Source organism: Peromyscus eremicus, chromosome 5 (assembly GCF_949786415.1).
Source record: "Peromyscus eremicus chromosome 5, PerEre_H2_v1, whole genome shotgun sequence".
NCBI classification, from domain to species: domain Eukaryota; kingdom Metazoa; phylum Chordata; class Mammalia; order Rodentia; family Cricetidae; genus Peromyscus; species Peromyscus eremicus.
Genome location: NC_081420.1, coordinates 55,683,463 through 55,699,234, shown reverse-complemented (window position 1 = coordinate 55,699,234; position 15,772 = coordinate 55,683,463). Strand labels below are relative to the sequence as shown.

General features: G+C 39.3%; 1 protein-coding gene across 8 annotated transcripts in view; it reads right to left on the bottom strand.

Annotated features, from left to right (window-relative positions):
* Tasor2 (transcription activation suppressor family member 2) overlaps positions 1–15,772 on the bottom strand; it is a 47,904-nt gene that overhangs the window by 3,431 nt on the left and 28,701 nt on the right. For all 8 annotated transcript variants that reach the window (XM_059263471.1, XM_059263475.1, XM_059263479.1 and 5 more), the window contains 5 exons: positions 14,620–15,049; positions 6,371–10,138; positions 3,034–3,159; positions 2,213–2,366; positions 1,278–1,383 (listed from right to left, as the gene is read on the bottom strand). In XM_059263471.1, the coding sequence (XP_059119454.1) occupies positions 1,278–1,383; positions 2,213–2,366; positions 3,034–3,159; positions 6,371–10,138; positions 14,620–15,049 (4,584 nt within the window). The remainder of the gene's footprint in view (positions 1–1,277; positions 1,384–2,212; positions 2,367–3,033; positions 3,160–6,370; positions 10,139–14,619; positions 15,050–15,772) is intronic.

The following is a 15,772-nucleotide window of genomic DNA, read 5'->3' as shown; positions in this document are numbered from 1 at the left end:
TTTAGCACTTGGTACCTTTTTAACAATGCCATCCATTCTGTCCTTTCTCAGTCTACTTAAGTTCCTTTCCTACTGTTCCCAGAGTACTTGAAGTCACACTCTGAATGGGCAGAAACTCTCATAGGCTCCAAGTCTCTTGGGCCAAATAATCAAAACCAATTTTCTTTTTTAAAAAATCACTACTTTGATGCTGGGGATGTGGTGCAGTCAGTAAAGTACAGTAAAGTACCTGCTGGGTAAGCATGAGGACCTGAGTATAGACCCCCAGAATCCATATAAAAAGCCAGTTGTGGTAGCACACACCTATAACTCCAACACTGAAGGTGAGGGTAGGCTCACTGGCCAGCCAACCAGCCTAGTTCAACTGATGAGTTCTAGATTCAGTAAGACCTCTTAAAAAATAAGGTGGAAGCCGGGCGGTGGTGGCGCACGCCTTTAATCCCAGCACTCCGGAGGCAGAGCCAGGCGGATCTCTGTGAGTTCAAGGCCAGCCTGAGCTACCAAGTGAGCTCCAGGAAAGGCGCAAAGCTACACAGATAAACCCTGTCTCGAAAAACCAAAAAAAAAAAAAAAAAAAAAAGGTGGAAGCCAGGCGGTGGTGGCGCACACCTTTAATCCAGAGTGAGATCCAGGACAGGTGCAAAGCTACACAGAGAAACCCTGTCTCGGGGTGTGTGTGTGTGTGTGGAGGGGGTGGGGGGTGGGGGTGTGTGTGGACAGTGAGGCTCCATGCATACAAGTGTGTAACCTACACAAATGCATGCATATACTGCGCACACAAATCACTGCTGTAACGATATGCCATGGCTGGCTGATATACATGGAGGATTGCACTTTTCTGAAGAAAAAGGAGTGGGGAAGGAAGGTTGAGAGGAGGATTGAGCAAAGAGGAAGGAAGGAGTGGAAACTGATTGGGCTGTAAAAAAATAAAGAAATTAAAACAAATTACTGCTTTAGATTTAAGGCGCTTGTCTTCTATTTAAATCCAATACCCTAACAACTCAAAATATGAATCAGTATGCAAAAAAGCACCAGAACCAAGGTCACAGTTCCCCATGTTTCTGCATATGGCAGCAGAGCCTGACTTAACTATGGATATCTTTAAGACTGGCTCAGAACGTTGCTGTAACTACACCTTTCACCAACAGACCTAAATCTTAGGAAGGGGACGTCCATTCTGACACTATTTTCGTGGCTGTGGTGCTTGACTTACGCTAGTCTAAAGCACATGGAAAACTGTAACTGGAGTATTTGCACCTTTCTCCACATGTACTTACCTGACATCTTCCTTGAGCTTTTTATTTTCTCTGTAGTGAAGCAGCCACTTCCATTTTCCATTTTCATTTAGTTTTTCCAGGATTTTAACAATTTCCTTCAGTTGAACTGTAGAATAAGGTCAGCAAAGAGAAGATGTATCTTAGTTTTTGTTGTTCCTGCAAGGTCAGTTGTCACTTATGAACAAACAGACGCATGTCGCCACCTCTTCTATGTCTGTGCAATGTCCAGTCTCATAAACGCATAACCTGTGACTCCTCTAACCAGTTCTACTTGGTCATACTATAATGGCAAACAACTGTGTAGGGGCAAGAGCACGTTGGTCACATGCAGCTAGCAAGTGCTCTGAACCAGCCCACATGACAGAACAGAAGCAGGAGCCCAGTGCAGTAGAAAAGTTATACTTTTATTAACCTAGTTTCCATGAAGAATTTATGCTGATGAAATCAGACTGATTCTGAAATGGTACTCAAATTGTTCTGATGTGATCAGAGTTGATGAAGGTTTGGATTATACTTTACAAAAAAAAAAAAAAAAAAAAAAAAGCCTGGTATCACAAGTAGATTCTACATTAGAGTGTTCTAAGTTTTAACCATGATGACTTTTAGAAACCATTTTTAAATAAAGATTTTTGTTAATATTAAGATATTAGGCCTTGTGTCATCAGAAACAGAACTGATTTTTTTTTGTTTTGTTGTTTTTAAAGACAGAGTTTCTCTGTGTAGTTTTAGTACCTGTCCTGGATCTCACTCTGAAGACCAGGCTGGCCTCAATCTCACAGAGATCCGCCTGGCTCTGCCTCCCAGGTGCTGGGATTAAAGGCGTGAGCCGCCGCCAATGCCACCACCACCCAGCGAGAACTGATTCTTACACTATTTGTGTTAGTTACTGGGTAAAGAGAAATTGACCTGACTAGATTTCAAAGTTAAAGACCAACCTAATGTCAAATTTTCTAGTATATCATCATCTGATACCACAAAGCCGCCTGAGCGAAACAGCTCTTGGTAGGTGTCATTCAGAATGTCTTCAGGGCTGTCCACCCCAGCAAAGATGACACTGGGGAAATGCTTTAGCTTCAGCAGAGAAGGGATCTGTTAGACATAAAAGGACTTCCATGAAGAAAGGTACATGTAGGCACATTGAACATTCATAGATTTCAAGGACCATGAGCAGCTGAAAATACCTTCAACCAGGACTACTGACAACTTTGCCAAACATAAAGAGCAGTTCTCACCTTATCATGAGTAGCCATTAGCTCATCAAAATTAAAAAGTGGACTCTACAAATAGTTTATGAGAAAAGAACATGCTGAAGTAAAAGGGACCTATAAATAGTTACGTCACACAAACTCATTCTGTTTCCAACTCACCTAGTGGTGCCAACACCCCAAGCTCATGTCATTATCCTGTGTCCACAAGTTGCTCCTTGGGACAAGCAATTATTTCTTGTCAACCAGCAGGTAAGTCCTTTTAAAGTATGATTTTCTTAATAGACATCAATTTTTCAAGTGAGAATATTTAGCATTAGCTCACAATTTTTTCATAGTTCTCCCTCAGTTAACATATCAACCTGCCCCACAGACACCTGGTGATTCTAGAGTATGCCACACTGTACCTTCCCCCAGTATCTTCCCACTAAAGTTCCGATGGAAGTATATGTCAGCTATTCACCTATACAGAATAGGAAGAATGAATCACAATACTACACAAGTCAGTGCCTAGAATATATTCCTTTTTTTCTGTGAGATTCCAAACTTACCTGATGCAAACGTGACATTATGTCTTCATTTTTGATGATAACTAATAGTGTCTCACTTTCTCTGTGAAAAGCTTGACAGAAATCCAGAAGTTCAATTTCTGTATGGCCTCCTTTCTTTAGAATGCTCTGAAAGATTTACAAAGATATTACTAAAAAAGGATACTTGTACAGAATTTTTTTTTTTTTTTTTTTTTGGATACAGGGTCTCTCTGTATAACCCTGGCTGTCCTGGAATGCACTATGTAGACCATGATGGCCTCGAACTCAGAGATCAGCCTGGCTCTGCCTCCCAAGTGCTGGGATTAAAGGCGTGTGCCATGGCCACCCGGGCGGTACAACTATTTTTATATTAAAAACAAGCTACTAGCTGGACATGGCGGTACATACATTCTTGGCACTTGGGAGACTGAGGAAGGATCATGAGTTCTAGTCTGTCTCAGCTACTCAGCAACACATCTCAATATGAAGCAAACAAAAAGAATACATCAAAAAAACAAATCCTATTTACAAGGCAACATAAATAGCTACTGGTCTTATTACTAAATAAACATACACATATATTACTATGATTTAAGTTTTTAGTTATAAAATTAGTATGTATGTATGTATGTATGTATGTATGTAAGTAAGTGGGTGCGCACACACATACCATGGACAACATGTGGAGGTCAAGGCATAACTTTCAGGATTTGGTTCTTTCCTATCATGTAGGTCCTGGGGATCAAACTCAGGCTGTCAGGCTTGGTGCCTTCTCTTACTGAGCCATTTCAACAGCCCAAGAAGTTTATTTTAAAGATAAAGCAGCAGCAGTGGTGGCACACGGCTTTAATCCCAGCACTCGGAGGCAGAGACAGGCGGATCTCTGTGAGTTCAAGGCCAGCCTGGTCTACAGAGCAAGATCCAGGAAAGCACAAAGCTACACAGAGAAACCCTGTCTTGAAAAACCAAAACAGAAAAAAGAAAAAAAAAAGATAAAGCAGTTTATGTCTATAAAATATCAAAGGCTGATTTGAAAAAAGCAATCCAAACTAATTCACATAAATGTAGTTTCACTTTCAAGGGAGTGAGACAGGACAGGGTTGCTGGGTGTTTACATAATGACATTATTTTAATATACAGGTAGAACTTCAGCAACATACCAGTGCATTTAATGGGAATCAATTTGAAGAGTTAATTGTTCCTTGGATATCCATGTCTGAATAAAAGGGTAACATAAACTACATGTTTATAAGGAACTGCATGTTATGTCAGAGTGGCTCCTTGTGAAGCCTCACTGGGAAGGTGAATGTGCATCATTAAAGAATTTCCTCAATCCCATCTCCCTTACGACTCTTCTTTTTTTTTTGTTTCCCTCCTAAGATAGGGTTTCTGTGTTGCCCTGGTTGTCCTGGAACTCACTCTGTAGATGAGGTTGGCCTTGAACTCACAGAAATCTACCTGTCTCTGCCTCCCATGCTGGGGTTAAAGGTGTGCATCATCACCATCACCACCACCACTACCACCGGTCCATCATTACATGATGCTTTTTCAGGAATGATTATGGCTTGCCATTATACGCCCCAATTACACTCCAGACAGTCAGAATATTTGTCTTTACAATGTATTATTTTGTCTGCCCTGAATCCCAAACAGCTTAACTTTTGACTATTTCATTGTCACTCGAAAGGGACAACATAATTTTTGAAGAAAATTCTTTTAGGAAAGAGTCAACTGAAATACTTAAGACTGAGTTGTCACTGTTTGCAGATTCTCATCTTACAAACAGGTCTGTATCCTATCACTAAAGAAGAGTTTAGGACTTGCCAGAATTATTCAGGATGTTTCCAAGGCTTAAAAAACTGTACTGTTTTTTGTTTTCTTGAGACAGGATTTCACCCTGTGGCTCTCAGCTGGCTTCAAACCTGATTCTTCCATCTCAGCCATTCAAGTGATGGGATTACAGGTGTCAGCCACCACACCCAACAAACATTGTGCTTTTGAAGGAATGTTATTCTGAAGTTTATTTTAGTATGTGTTCAATTAAAAATTGTACCTGTGTACAAATGTGTGCTTTTCATTATAAATAGTAGCCATATGGTGAAATACTGTTAATGTTTTCAATACATTCAGTATAGAAATAAGAGGGTGCCTATGGTTATGAGCCACTGTGTGGGTGCTGGGAACCAATTCCAGGTCCTAAGAACAGTAGGTATTCTTAACTGTTGGGCCATCTCTCCAATCCCTGTCATTTATTTTTAAAAATCTTTTTTTTAAAAGAGTCTTTCCAGTGACCTCAGGATGAAGTCTAAATATGATAATGTATCTTAGTGAGTCCTTTCCTAGCATGGGTCTTCAATGTCTCCAAACTCATCTCTTTTTTTTTGGAGACATAGTTTCTCTTTGAAAACCATTCTGGCTAGAACTCACTCTATAGACCAGGCTGGCCTGGAACTCAGAGATCCACCTGCCTCTGCCTCCTGAGTGCTAGGATTAAAGGTATGAGCCATTACCTCCCGGCTACCAAACTCATCTCTTGACAGTAAACTCTTTTGTCCAGTGGTGTTGACCAGATCTCCCATCCCCACTTGCTGGGCTCGTGTCACACATACCTTGTTTCTTGCCACCTTATGCAGCACTAAGCCCTTTGTATGATGTGTCTAAATTAGTTGTTTCTTGCCACCTTATGCAGCACTAAGCCCTTTGTATGATGTGTCTAAATTAGTTACAGAGTTTACTTTTCACAAAATGTTATATGGTAGACATGTCTTCATTTTAGAAGTTATTAACTATTTTCCTCTAGTGTATACATCAACGAAAAAGACATTTTGGTATGTGATTTTTGTGTATGTATGAACATAGGGGCCAGAGTTGACATCAAGAGTCTTCTATTTGTCTCCACTGTATTGAGACAGAGTCTCTCACTAAACCTAAAGCTTACCTATTCAGCTAGAATGGCTGGCCAGCAAGCCCCAGAGATTTGGCAGCCTTTGTCTCCCCAGTGTTTGGATTACTGCCCATGTGCACAGCTTTTTGTATGAGCACTGAGCCATCTCCTCATCCCTGGAATATTTTTCTTAAAAACAAACAAACAAAAACTGAATGCTAAGGTAAGAAGGTAGTAACTGAAAATGGATGTAAATATGGTGAAAACCTGACTTGGGAGAGCCCAGCAAATGTCTTGATTCACTCACCATTAACTTTTCATTTTTGTCGTTTTGGAATTTGTGTTCTATTTGAGATACTGATAACATATCACACTCCCATACCATTTCTTTTAAACCCCAACTTTTAAGTTAATTACTTCTAAAATAAACTAAACTTAGAATATAATGAAGTATAGAGTAAGCTGGTACTTTACCTTTGTTCTTAAAAAGAATGACTTATCTTCTGTTTCAACGAGGTAGAACCAGAAAGGGCTCTTACAAGCCTCCCTCATGACTCCTTTTAGTTTGAGATGCAGAGTGGCACACAAGTCTGTGATCACATCTTTGTAGGATACCGACTGTCTTGACTGACATGTCTCCTGGGACACAGCTCCTGCAGAAGCTACACTTAACCTTTTATCTTGGGAAACAATTTGGTTGCTATTCATCATGACCTTATTAAATTCAGCATATTCATTTAGAATAAGTGAAATATCATTTCTAGCTTCTTTCAAAGTGCTGTTGTATTTCAGTTTATTTAGGTGGACTGGAACAGTCTGATTTCTTTCAGAATTTCTAAGATTTCTACTTTGACTATGTTTCTCCTTCCAAAAAGGAGAACTATCTAGATTGCTGGGTGAGTGGCCTCTTTGGCAATGACTCTGCTGCCTGGTGTCTGAGTGTACAACTGTCACCAGAATGGGGCTTCTGCTCTTAGGTGGAAGATGCAGAAGTGAGGCATCAGATGTTTGTGATGAAGGGCATGTTCCAACTGAGATTCGGATAAGGGACTCCTTAGGGAAGATGTTGGTGGAAGGAGAAGATTGCCAAGAATCCCCCTTCTTTCTTACTTGTTTTAGCTTATGATCAAAACGCAAGTACTCCATGTCTAAAGTATTCTGTGTGAGGTCATCTGCCACATGCCAAGTGCTAATCCAGGAGCTAAGAAGGCCACAGTTTGCAGTGAAATTCCGATGCCTCTTCAGGCTATGCAATGTTCTTGTGGTATCTTTGGACTCTTTTGTTATAGTAAAGTTAGCATAAGTCCTGGGGATACCATGGGAATCTGGGATCTGGACGTAGTGAGGCATACACTTATTTGTTGAGATAGGGCATGGCTCCATTTCCCAGCTTCTGGGTGGAATGTTTGTCTCCAGCTCTGAAATTTTGCTAGAGTAGACCCAAGTGTCATTATCACTGTTGTTTAAGCCTGTGAAAGAGTCAGTGCTATCTTTTACAGCATCTTTTTGGCTTCCATGACTACCTCTCAAAGTACACAAATTCTCCACATCTAATTTACAGTTTCTACAATCAAGAGACTCTTGATCAGTGTCTCCAGAAAGTGCTCCATAGCACATGGAAGCATTCCCATTTATCTCTGTACTCCTGTTCAGTGTTTCAGAATCTGCCTTGGTTTTATGTCCCATGTTAGAGTTTTCACTGACAATATGTTCTCTGTAGATGCCACAAACTGAGTCAATGGATTCTAGGACAAAGGAAGCAAAAGGCCCTTCATTGATACTTTTACTGATGTCTGTTGTATTTTGGTAAGAATGAGCAATTTTGGAAAAAACTCCATCATTCAAGGGCGTTTTTTCTTCACATTTTGATGTGTCTTGCAGCACATAAATTGTTTTTTGTTCATCTTTTGTAGATGTGGAATTAGGGTGAAGGTCAATAGCACTGAGATCCATCCTTTCTTCATGTAATTCAGTTCCAATATTCTCAAGTAAGCCGGCCACTTTAACTACTGGTATTTCCTGTGTTTGAAACCCTGGCTCTACACTTACTGGTTTTGTATAATAGGTACACTGAGCATTGTCAGAGGAAGAAACAAACTTGGAGATTTCTGGGTACATGTATGTCTGTACATCAGTTTTGGCAACGGAAGCAGAGTTCACTGACCCAGACTGCATAGTATTATCAGCTTCTGTTTTCAAATCACTGTCAAAGACATTTTTCTTATCATCTCTAGAGCTAGTCTGTTTTAATGACACATTCACTACTCCACTTCCGGTGGTTATAGAAACCAATGTGTCTGCCAAAGACTTATTTTCAACTTTTCTAGGACCACATAAGGGTACACTGGACTCCAAGGCAAGAGGTTTTGTGTCCAGATTTCTGTTCTCCATACAAATTGCCTGCAATGGGTTTCCTGATTTTACCAGTTTTTCAAGAGGCTTGAAGTTACCTCCATATTTAGGGGGTGAGGTAGGCTTGCTTAATTCTTTATCATTGCACTGCACCTTTTCTGAGAAAGATAAACTCTCTTTGTGCTCATTTGGGACAATGAACTTAGTTATCTCACCAGGCACAGTTTCTCTGCCTTCTATTCCTGCATTAGTTAGTACCTGTGGTATTTCAGCTGAGAGCTGCACTTGTCCTTGTGATATTGAAGTCTTAGGATCAACAAAAGAATTTTCTTTTTCTGGTATGGTTAAATCTCCTGACTTAATTTGGTAGAACTTGTTACTCTTCTCAGACTGTGTATCATGAAGTTTTAAACATGGAGATGGCTGTGTTTCTTCAGTATGTACTATGGGATCAGGACTAGAAGCTGGTGATACTTCTTCTATTAGAGGCCCAAAGGGGAAGCCTGAGGAAACTTTAATTTCTTCTGTAACCTTAGGGGCATGATTTTCTTTAGAAAGTATTAATGTACCTGGTTTTAAATCATTGCTTTGTGTCTCTTTTAATGGTTCTTTAGGTTCCACAGGATACACTGACATACAGCTAGCTACATTTATTTCTTTGTTTTTTATGAGGCTCACCTGTGCTTCTGAGTCAATCATTTCTTCATTTCTATTCTGTAGTCCTAAATTTGATACTGGGGCCCTCTCTAACTGTTCAATTTCACAAGCTGCCATTTCCTCCCTGGGGCTTGTAGGTGGTGATACTGTTAGAGTTAGGTCAGTATCAGAACCTTCCCCCGACAGCTCCTTGCTAACCTCTTCTTTATTCACAGACAGATCTGTTTGTTGGGGAAATACTGAATTCAATGTCTGCAAAGTCTTTTGATTTAGATTACTCTTGTCATTATTCCTTACTTCTGTAGAGCCATCTGATATATTACTTATTGCTGGAATACAGTTAAGGGACTGCTTGTTTTCCAGGGTAGCAGAGGTTGATAATGACACTACTTTAACTTGTGATGGTTCTAGAACCTCATCTAAAGACATGCTGAACCCATTCTGAGTCTGTAGAAAGGCATCTTGTGGGCATTTTGTTCTGTCACTGGCTATTGAATAACTAGAACTTTTAACTAATGACAGTGCTTCTGTTATCAATCCTTCATCAGCTGATGTCGGAGGAATCTCTTTCTGTAATGGACAGTGGCTTTCAGGTGTTTCCTTTTTTAGGGAGGAGGCAGAAAGGCACTTACTCTCTTTATATTCTGAAATGGCAAGAGAAGGAATGTCCCTAGGGCACTGTGTTTGTGCCTTTTCCAATGTAGACACAGGATACTGAATATTCAAGGCAGGGGATATTTGTTTAACCAGCTCGTTATTAAAGCCTGTAGGTTTGTCAGTGGTATTTACTTCTTTATGTATTGGTACATAGGCAGTTTTTTCAAAAGCAAGAGTAACTGGTTCCAGATTAATCATCATATATTCCACATTATCATCCGTCCTTTCCACAGAGGATGGACATTTGTTATTGATGGCGCTGCTATGCTGGGTAACATCCTGTACAGCACCTGTTTTTATCAGCAGTGATGGATGAAAAATATCAACTTTGTTCTCAAGGGTGCTGAACACAGACTTCTGACACATTATTGAATCACTGCTGGCCCCATCATAAGCTGTGGTCAAGGTGTCCTGTGTGACAGAGTCATTACAAGAAACCATCTTTGTGTTCTGGAAGGTTTTTTCTTCACTGGGAATACAAGATCCATTACTTTGGGTACTTGCAACATCAGAAAGCACAACATTAGAAGTCTCAGGTATATCTGTTAATTCTTGTTTGGCTTTATTTCCAGTTACCTGAAATGACAAAAGTTTTTAAAAAACAAAACGTTAAACAGATTAAGAAAAATTACATATATGAAAAAAAGGCACGGGTTAAGTTTAGTTTGTTTTTTTTTGAATTTTCTTAATCTCTAAGAAATTATCATATGGTAGAGGATAAGCAAATCCACCAAATTAGGGGTGTGTTTTCTCTTTTTGTGGTGCAAAGTATTGAAATTAGGCCTTGTGCACATTAAGCGAGCACTCTTCCTCTTAGCTATACCCAGTTCACTGTTTTTCTCCTTTAAACATATTCACAGATGAGGTGGGGGTGGTGACGCACATCCCTGTTAATTCCAGCACTCAGAAGGCTGAATCAAGAAAATACTGAATTCATGGCCCCTGGCTATCAAGGCCTGTCTCAAACAAAGAAACATTAAAAAAATAAACAAATAGGCCGGGCGGTGGTGGCGCACGCCTTTAATCCCAGCACTCGGGAGGCAGAGGCAGGTGGATCTTTGTGAGTTCGAGTCCAGCCTGGTCTACAGAGTGAGTTCCAGGAAAGGTGCAAAGCTACACAGAGAAACCCTGTCTCGAGAAACCAAAAAACAAACAAACAAACAAACAAACAAAACAAAAACAAACAAACAAACAAAAACAAACAAACAAACAAACCCAAACAAACAAAAACCCCCAAAAAACAAATATTACAGACCAGAGTTCCATACTTTATTAATTGACCAGTCTACTAGATCTTAAATGTTTAAGGTGTAATGGTACATACCTTTAACAGTTGAGAAGCAGAGGTAGGCAGATAGATCTCTATGAGGGCTGCACAGTCCTGTGTTCTCTCTCTCTCTCTTTCTCTCTCTCCTCCCTCTCCCTCCCTCTCCCTCTCCCTCTCCCTCTCCCTCTCTCTCTCTCTCTCTCTCTCTCTCTCACCCTCCTACCCCCAAATTTAAATGTGTCATCTGTCAATACAAAAACACAGCACTGGAGAAGTAAAGTAACTATTAAGGCCATAAATAACCTTTTCTTCTTAAAGAGCAATCTCTAATTATACTGTATAAACACTGCCATCTGGAACTTTCCCACAAGACAGTAAATAATTACTATCCCATGAACTCTGAATAAGTGATTCTGTAAGGAAGAGTCCCTCCTCAATCCTTAACTACTTCTTTGTGTAAAGCTGGAGACAGTTGTGTTGTTAAGTCCCCACATGATCTTATATAAACCATGAAAAACACAAATCAATACAATTGACCATACATGGCAATGTCTAGAGCACTATGCTCACAGACTGCCGTGCCTAGAGGCATACAGTGGAAGTGAGGGCACAACTCATTAAAAACCTGTCTCAACCAACAAGGTATCAGATACTTTAGTAGTTAGGGTAGAGAACGGAGATGGCAGTAGTGTGAAAGACTGAGAACTTTCCTGTGGTCCTCCCAGTAACACCATGCCTGCAAATATCCAACCAAAACTGTAAAACTATGCATCTTAGTGAAATGCTAGTTGTGACAATCTTGGTGTATTTATATTTAGATATATATTTAACTGCAGACACAATAGAATATTTCTAAAATAATGTCTATTTAAAAATTGGTCAGGGCTGGGGAGATGGCTCAGAGGTTAAGAGCACTGGCTGCTCTTCCAAAGGTCCTGAATTCAATTCCCAGCAACCACATGGTGGCTCACAACCATATGTAATGAGATCTGGCGCCCTCTTCTGGCCTGCAGGGATACGTACAGACAGAACACTGTATACATAATAAATACATTAAAAAAAAAATTGGTCAAGTACACATGTGACCGCAAGCAACATGCTATGGGCCTCTAGAGCCTTTTGTGCCAGTGTGTCCACTTGTGGAACAAGGGAATGTTATACTACAGTCACATGCTTTTATGTGCAGGCACAATACTCAAGAAAATCCCCAGCCTCCCACTCCCAAAATATTCTCAGAAGCGTAAGCTGGAACATCTGTTATCTGAAAATCTGAAACCCAGAATACTTTAATATCCAAAGCCTTTCTGTGCTGACATGATACTTAAACTTTGTGTGAAACACTTCCAAGACTGGAGTTTTCTGACAGTGATGTTCAATGAGTAAAGTCTATGCAATATTCTTAAAATTTGAAGTTCTCACAAATCTGAATCATTTCTGGTCCTAAAAATTTTGGATGATAAATAATTAGCCAGTGTATACTATAAATATTTAGTATTAATTAAAAATCATTCATTGTAATTATTTCTTTTATCCCCAACTTAGCAAATTTCCTGAATAACTATGAATAGGTTCTGAATTTGTTTCACATAAACATTGAGTATAATTTTACTCAATGGTTAAATTTTAAAAAATATATACATTTTGAACATATTCAGCCCTTAATCTCCCCCTCTAGAGACAGAATGTCATGTAGCTGGGGCTGGCCTTGAACTCCTGATCCTATTGTCTTCACACTTCAAGTGCTAGGATTACAGGCTTGTGCCATGCCTGGATTACTCTTCATTTTCTTTTTAAATAAAAAAAGTATTTATTATTTTTATTTCATGTGTGTGTTCACACTCATGCAACGTATGCCAAGGCTCAATCATGTACGGAGATCAGAGGATAACTTTACAAGCTGGTTCTTGTTACACTGAGAATTCCAGGATCAAACATAGGTCTTTGTTAGGCTTGCAATGGCCAAGTGCTTTTACATGGTGAGCCACCTTACCAAGCTCAGGTTTAGCCTTCTTTATGTCTTATTTCATGTGAGTTCCAGGACAGCCAAGAGAGAAGGGAGAGAGAGAGGAAGGAGAGAGAGAGAAACAGGGGGAGGGGGGAATAAAGGAGAGAGAGGAGAGAGAGAGGGGAGAGAGAGAGAGAGAGAGAGAGAGAGAGAGAGAGAGAGAGAGAGAGAGATGGGGGGAGGGGGGAATAAAGGAGAGAGAGAGAGAGACAGAGAGAGAGACAGAGAGAGAGAAGAGAAGAGAAGAGAAGAGAAGAGAAGAGAAGAGAAGAGAAGAGAAGAGAAGAGAAGAGAAAACTAGTATGGAGTATGTATGAACCTAGGTAGTAAGCAACTGAAATCTGCCTTACTAAGTATTTTCTTAGTCTAATGTATAGTTGCTCTTAACTGGATTTTATTTGTATCCTTGAAAATAGGACAAAATTTGTGAATCTTATTTAAAAAAACAAAAAACCATATCACCATGTATAAAATACTCATCTGGATGTGTACACAATTACATCCCCAGAATATGACACAGAAACAACTAGACTGTTTGGATATGAATCTTGGTTTTGCAATTTACGTGACTTCAGAGAACTTCATTGGCCTCAGTGGCCTCATCACAGTTTAGTAAGCTAACAGTTTTTACTTCACTGGCTTTGTTTCAGAATTACCTGAGTTATTGTGAGGGAAGAGCTTGGAACATTATTTGGTATACAGTGCTGTAGATATGTTAACTTTGCTAATAATGACCGTCACTTGAATATACTCACCTTCCTAGGTTCATTCTTGGCTCTGAAAGTCCCCACTGACCTCACGTACGGCAACACAGTCTACTCAATATAAGGACAAGTACCAGATGCTGTCCAAATTGTGTCAAAAATTTCTAGACTAAATCTGGGCCATGAGATTTAGAAGGTTTTTGTTACCACTTTAGCATTTATTCTAGATAAAATATGGATTACTTAGCCTAGCTAAAAATGAAGGAGTAAAACAAAGCATGCTTTCCAAACTCAGAAAATAGACTCACAAATTACTTTTCTTTATAGGTCTGATACTTTACTATTCCATTATTTGCCTTCCAAACTCACTCAAATATAATCATTTTTAGCCTCCTGTATCAAAATCTATCAAAGCATCACTAATATTTATCACTAACATTTGATCCTTAATATCCATGCAAGCCATAACAAGTTAGTAATTTGTGTGTGTTCCTGTGGGTGCATATGTGTGTAGGTCAGAGGTCAACTTTGATTGTTGTTCTTAGGTATCATTCACATTGTATTGTCTCACTGGCTTGGAGTTCACTGACTATGCTAGCGCCAGCAAGCTCCAGGGATTAATCTGTGTCTACCCCATCTATTCCCCTAGTGCTAGGGTTATAGATGTGCACGGCCATGCCTAGGTTGTACATGGATGCTGAAGATTTGAACTCAGGTCCATATGCTTGCACAGCAAGCAATTTATCTCCCTAGTTCTTATAGTCAGTTTTTTTAAAACAAGTTCAGAACAAGTACTTTGCCCCAAATTATAATACTAATAAATGACAATCAAGCTGGGTTCCCACATATCTGATTTCTGCATCTTGTTCAATGAAGATGGTAGATAAAACCTACCTATAGACAATACAGAGGAACACTTTATGAAAATTATGTTTGGGGCATTAAAATCCTTTACATAGCTGGAAGATCCATTTTTTCCTAAATAGTACCTTGTTTTAAATATTTACATATAAAATGAAGAACTAGCAAAAAAAAAAAAAAAAAAAAAAAAAAAAAAGCAGCATTTATAATAGTACCTCACCTCATTATTACAAGAATAGATGCAACTCTGGCTTCCTGAAGTATCCAGGTGACACTCTCCTGTAAACATTTCTTTCTGTTCATTCTGTACGCAGAGTTCCAAGTCTCTGGTGGTTGGTGGATTAATGAAAGGAAGCACGCAGTTAGGTCCAGGAAAAGTCGTATTGGTGGCATGACCTTCATGTGCTTCCTTAGTCTCCAACAGAGGGTCTACTGAGTATCTTTCCACACTGGAAAACTCCTCAATGTCACTTTGGTCAAAAGATTCTACAGACCTATTTATGCATACATATTTTGCCGGGTTTCTGTGTTCTACCACCTTTCGAGGTGACCCCATGACTTTGTTCTGTTTGCTGTAGAACAGAGCTACCCACATATGAAGTAAAAGCTTCACATCTTCCATATTTTCAGGCAAATCAGTGTTCCAGGGTCTGAGATGTTAAAGAGCACACAAAAAATAATTGAAATATTATTTTCAGTTAATTAGCACAAACAAGTTCCTATCAGTGAAATTATTTGTGTTCACTTTTAAATATTACAAATATGAAACCATAAGAGTTGATTTAACAATTGATTATGAAGTATAACCCATTCATCTTAAAGAGAAGAAAACAAAGAATTAGAACATTAAGTGACTTATTTCAAATCACAAAACTTATATGGAAGAACAGTTGAGTCTTCTGATTCCTGGCCTAGCATTTGTCTTTCATACCACACGAACTCACTCGGAAGACAGCCTGTTTATTGTGGGATTAATGGTTCTAGCAAGTACCCAAATTCTTATCATTTTAGTTTGGCTGAGACTTGTTAATTAACTTAGTTTTCTTTCTCTTTTTTTCTTTTCTTTTTTGAGATAGGGTTTTTCTGTGTAACAGTTCTGGCACTTGCTTTGTAGTCAGTTTTCATTTTTATCCCTTATAATAGCTGGAAAACTATGATGATTAGAATATTCTCTGGGCAATGTAGCAAACACTGTACCATTTTCAGATTATAGTTCTAGATAGACACAAAACAATACTGTTCTTAGCAAAAAGACAACAGACAGCTGAAGTGGGCTGAATTGGAGTTAGGCTTCAGTTGTCATACAGGAGTCAGACTAATTAGGACGTCAACTACCTCTGTGTATGTGAACCCATGCAAAGAAGAAATCTGGT